Genomic DNA, 5,653 nt, shown 5'->3' with positions numbered 1-5,653 from the left:
TAGATATATTAGTCAGTTTGCAAGGGATCAATGCTTTGCTGACGGGGCAACCATGTGGCCGGTTTTTTCATTCAAAATCAGTTTTGTCCTTATTTGATCAAACAAACAAGTTTATGTTTTAAATTGATCAAATCTCTAGTTGGTTGCCTAAAGCAAGCAATCAGTCTGAGAATGACTACTTAGGCCATTATTAGTACTAACATATTACCGAAAAAGGGTTTCCCCGCTTTATATTGTAAAGCAACCATCATCGAATACATTCAAGAGACCGAACAACGCACACACCCAAGATACAAATATGCCGGACACCGACACACCACCCCACCGGCAACAATAGAGAGGTGAACCAGACAACAATGAAGCCGGCCCTCCAAAGCGATGCCTCCAAGAAGGGTACGATCAAGGATAGCCGCCACCGCCCGATCCATGAAGATCAGGTTTTCAACCAGAGCAAGACGACGTGAGTGGAAGCGCCGCGACGGATCCTTTAGGAAGGGTACGACGTCAACGGCCGCCGCCACCGTTGGCCAGTCAAAGTACTAGGCAAGTGGTGTAATCCCAGAGCTCACACCCCACCATCGCACCCTAACTCCGTCAACCACCGGCAACCACGCCACCCGTGAGGCCATGGTTGCTCGCCCACACCTAAGATGCACGCTCCGCCCACAAACGCCGTGCCTCCCGCCGCCAGAGCCGCCGCCCTACAACCAGACAACCTCGAGACCTACACAAAGGCCCCGACTTTGGACCAACCTACGGCCCTCGACCGACAGATCCACCTGCAGACGCTCCACTAGTTGATCTGCGCTAACCCACCCGCGGTCAAGGAACGGGGGAGAAAGGGGAGCGGACGAATCCGGGCCGGCGACAGGTGACGCGATCGCATCGAGGCCACCCATCCCTCCAACCAAGCTCCCTGACGAACAAGAGGAAAGGGAGAGGAGGAGGAGCGTCGCGCCATCACCACCCGTTGGCCTGTAGCACCAAGACTGCAGTGCCGCCACGCCCCACCAGCAGACCGCCACAGCAGATGGCAGCCGCCCGCAGCCAAGGGCGACCACGCCCCGCGCCGTGTGCGGACTAGATCTGAGCGCCGCCGCCATGCCATCCCCGACCTGCACGCGCGCACCACCACCGCGCTGGCTGTCACGCTGCCAGCCCACACCGCCGCCGCACCTTAGCGCCGATGCACCGCCGCGCCCGCCGCCAAGCGCCGCCGGCCTCCACATCCCGCGCTGAAGTGGGTGCACGGGAGATGAAAGAAACCCGACACCGGCGGTGACGACCGGGCTTCGCCCGGCCGCACCCTTGAGCGGCGACGCGGGAGGAGGAGAGTAGGGAGGGAGGCCCGACAGCGGCTAGGGCTCCCTCTCAGTCGCGCGTGGGGCGACGCGAGAGGGAGAGGGGAGGGGGAGGGGCTGCTTTCTCAGTACTGACATATTTAGAAGGACAAAAGAAAAGCAAGAGTGAAAATGTGTCATTAGTCCATTAAAAGTTTTGGAGAAATGGTTGGTACTCAAAGCAAGATTATATGGATTAAATTCTCAAAGGATAATCTTTTGAGAAGTTAAAAATTTTAAAGGGAAGGGTTAGAGATGCTCTTGTAACCTCATTCCACTGTCCATTTTGAAGCATTTCAAGTGAATGTACTTATGAAAATGGTGAGATGCAAAAAAGAAGTACTAGACAAATTGCGAGGTGCTGCCCTCCATGGTATTATGCATCACGTACACTCATACTATCTTGTACGGGCAAACAATCAATCAAACTGCAACAAATGGGACCTCAATTCTCTGTGAACAAATTAATTAAGCACTCTCCAGAATGATGGATCGGTCTACTAATTAATTTGCAGACTCCTTGGAAGCTTCAGCAGTGGCGTATGCCAAGAACTCCATGAGGTGCTGGTTGTAAACGCAGGGCCTCTCCAGGTGCACGAGATGCCCGGCCTTGTCTATGCTCTGCAGCATCGTCTTCTCCCCGAGCTGCCTGTGTATACCCCATCAAAAACCATTTGTTAATATCTTAGCTCATACGATAGCTAGCTTGAGCTTATGCTTACGTCTGAAATCTCTGGAGCTTACTCTTTCATCGTCTTTGCGAGCTCGATGTTGAAGATGTTGTCGTTGTGTCCCCAGAGTAGAAGTATTTTCTGGGGCAAAACGGGGACGGTGGCGTCTTTGTTGCTGACCACCAGACCTTCCAGCAGCTCCGCCCTTTCCTTGCGGTTGGTGAACATCACCTCGAGGAAGTCCCTGTGAAGGCGCTCCGGGAACCAGAGCCTACGGTGGGCGGCGATGGAGAGCAGCGCCTTGAGCCCCTTGACGGACTCCGGCAGCAGCAGCTCCGCCGACGACCGGACGCCGATCCGCTCGAGCGTGGTGTCGCTGATGGAGTCGGTCATGGCGACGACGGAGCCCGACACGACCAGCGAGCGGACGAGGTCCGGCCGCGACTCGGCCATCTTGAAGGCCACCATCCCGCCGTAGCTGAACCCCACCACCGTGCACTCGTCCACGCCCAGCTTCCCGAGCGCCGCGGCCAGGCACTCCGCCTGGAACGCCGGCGACCTGTCCGTCGACGGCGACGTGGAGCCGCCGAAGTAGAGCAGGTCCGGGATGTACACGTCGTAGTGCTTCGCCAGCGCACCAACCTGGACAGCATGAATGGATTGATCAACCATAACGACGGAATGTACTTAGTGTAATAACAAAGTGCAAAGTGCAAACCTGGAACTGCCAGGTGACGATGCCTTCGGCCGCGAAGCCGTGCACGAGCACCACGGATGGCCGGCGCACTCCTTTGGCTTTGGACGTCTCGCTCTGCTTCTCTTCGGGGGCGACGGTGGAGTTGTTCCCGGGCACCTTGTCCTTGGGCACCCAGAAGGTGAGCACGGTGCCGGCGCCGTCGACGTCGACGGTGTGCTGCCGGAGGCCGGCCCACTTGATTAGGAAGTGCAGCAGCGGCTTCTGCGCCTCCACCAGGTTCACCATCCTGTCCTAGCTACCTGTGCTAGCTCCTTGACTGCTAGGTGGTTCCTGGATCTACGCACAATTCAATGCTGCTGCGTGGGAGAGCCAGTGTAGGTGGTGCTGATCTTATATAAGGGTGGCAGTGGCAGACGACCTGGCTGATGCACGGCGGGTCAAGGATACTATTCGGGCGGACTTTTCTTGAAGGCATTCAATTACGTCCGGTGGTAGTTGCAAGTTCTTCTTCTTCTACCGATCTTGAAATTTTCTTGAAGGCATTCATTTCCTTCTGGTAGTAGTTGCAAGTTGTTCTACTACCGATCTGGATGAAATAAAAATGTTTTGACGCACCGAACGCAACACTTTCTTTTGCAAACCTATCACTATCGGCAGGGCCGTTATCGAACGAATCAGAAACAACTATTGTTGGTTAGCAATTGTGGATGGGGTTAGATGAGCTGCCCTTGCCTACTCAAAGCAACTGGAGGGCCAGTGCTCACTTTGGCGTGCAATGCCGCCATGGACGCGAATTAATTCTGCGCCACAGGAAAGGAAAGACGACATCCTCCTGTCTGTTAGAAATAAGTTAACATATGTCAATAGTTAATTACCATATGCTAATTAATGAACCATCATTACTGAAGCGATGTCCAAACCCAAACAGTCATGTCCTATGGACGCATCCCTTTACCCTTAACATTTACTCCCTCCGTCTGGAATTACTTGTCGCAGAAATGGCTAAAAATGGATGTATCTAGAACTAAAATAAGTTCAGATACATCCATTTATCCGACAAGTATTTCCGGACGGAGGGAGTAACTGACATATCCCTTTGGAGGCATCCCCTCACCGAACTTGTTTGATCTACAGTGTACACGCCTTGCTTGATCCTTTGGAAAATGAAAAAAGAGAATTTCTTATTTGACACTGTTTAATTTTGTTTTCCTATTTGACATCAAAAAATTATTTCTTTCCTATGTAACACTGAGTCCAAAATTTATGCCTTTTATGACACCTTCATCCATTTTGGGCCTTAACGGTGTTTAATGACACCTAAAAAGACTTTTTTGCCCCTCATATGGTATGTGACTAAAATTTTAACAGATGCTAACAATTAAAATAGGGATTGTCTAAGACTCAGTCGACGCGAAGTCTCAGTCGGCTGACGTCATCTAAGAGAGATTAGGCCCGTTTCTTAGCTTGTCATCTGCTGGACTATATTCGGCTTAGGTTCTGGGCTTTCTTTTTCTGTTTGTTTGTTTTTTATTTTGGGCCGGGCTCTTTACTGTGTTTGTGTATTTGGGCAGACTGTTTATTTGTTTTCTTTTGACACAGCAAAAAAGGTACTCAACAGAAAAAGAATAGGCCCTGGCGATATGTGCTTAAGTGCTTGATCTTTGTACTAAGAAGCACTCAACTCGCTGTATGTGTCTGTGTGCTTGTTTGGTACGCTTGGGGAAAAAAAATAAGAAAAAGCATCAACTATGCATATACGTGCTGCTTTGCTGGAAAATTTCCGTAGCTTTGTAAAATTTGTGTGATTATGAAAAAAGAAATCCCAGCAGCTATAAACCAGTGTTTATAAAATAAAAAATAAAAAATAAAACAACTGCTAAGATTTTTGACAAAAACAATTACTACTATTGATTATAACTGATAGTAATTCAGGATATCATGCCCTGGCACACAATTTGCTAGCGACACCACTCTGACACTGGAGAGATCCGCATTTCAAAAATCAAAATCTGAACAAAAATATATAATCGGAACAAATGCCCAGCAGCTACTACTTACGATGTCTGAACAAATTTGCAAGACGAAAAATGACTTGCCACATCAATTAAAACCTCTGTCAGCCTGTTTTTACACAGTTCAAAATATACAAAAAAAAATGAATTCTTATAGAGTTTGAAAATATACTGTCCAGCAGATAAAAAAAATCTAACAAAAACTATATTTCTAACTATCAGATGTAAACAAGGGGACTGGACAACAAAAATAAATGGAAAAACTTTGGCTACTTCGTTAGTTTCATCGACAGTTTAGACACACACACAAAAATAAGTGGGACTTTATAACTGATTTAAGTAACAAAAAAAATGAAAAAAAGAAGATACTATAACTTTTTTATGTAACATAATAAAAACAACAATGAAAATGGTCCCTCCACACTCTTGGTAAAAAAAAGACATGCAGTTGCCCCCCTCTCCTACCGCCTTTCGACAAAACAAAGATGAGTTGCAGTCACATAACTAGACATGCACTTGCAGTAGGTGGTGACACTGCAGTTGTGTGCCTAGTGTCAGACATGCAACTACCCCTTCCCATCCTCCGACATAACAAAAGGTCAGTTGCAGTCGGGAGGGTGGCCCTGCAGTTGCAGTCGAGGATGCCACTTGCAGTCGCATGCCTAGTGTCAAACATGCAACTCCCCCTCTGCCTCCGTCGCCCTCCAGCAAAACAAATGCCAGTTGCAGTCGGGTGGTGGCACATGCAATTGCAGTTGGGGGCGACGCTTGCAATTGTGTGCCTAGTGTTAGACATGCAACTACCCTCCCCTCTCTCGCTGCCCTTCAAAAAAACAATGGTCAGTTGCGGTCGGATGAGTGCACATGCAGTTGCGGTCGGATGTGTGCACATGCAATTGCGGTCGGGGGGCACACTTTAAGTTGCATGCCTAG

At 49.4% G+C, this 5,653-nt stretch overlaps 1 protein-coding gene across 1 annotated transcript; it reads right to left on the bottom strand.

Annotated features, from left to right (window-relative positions):
* Positions 1-1,667: 1,667 nt before the first annotated feature.
* Positions 1,668-3,075, bottom strand: LOC119278513 (epoxide hydrolase 3-like). The gene is made up of 3 exons (XM_037559855.1): positions 2,730-3,075; positions 2,085-2,653; positions 1,668-1,989 (listed from the first exon to the last, which is right to left on the bottom strand). Exons 1-3 carry the CDS (start codon positions 2,991-2,993, stop codon positions 1,845-1,847), a joined length of 978 nt encoding a protein of 325 aa, XP_037415752.1. The 5' UTR covers positions 2,994-3,075; the 3' UTR covers positions 1,668-1,844.
* Between the last annotated feature and the right edge of the window lie 2,578 nt (positions 3,076-5,653).

This window comes from Triticum dicoccoides, chromosome 3B (assembly GCF_002162155.2).
Source record: "Triticum dicoccoides isolate Atlit2015 ecotype Zavitan chromosome 3B, WEW_v2.0, whole genome shotgun sequence".
NCBI classification, from domain to species: domain Eukaryota; kingdom Viridiplantae; phylum Streptophyta; class Magnoliopsida; order Poales; family Poaceae; genus Triticum; species Triticum dicoccoides.
Note: the sequence above shows the minus strand (reverse complement) of the source record. Positions and strands in the feature narration are given on the sequence as shown.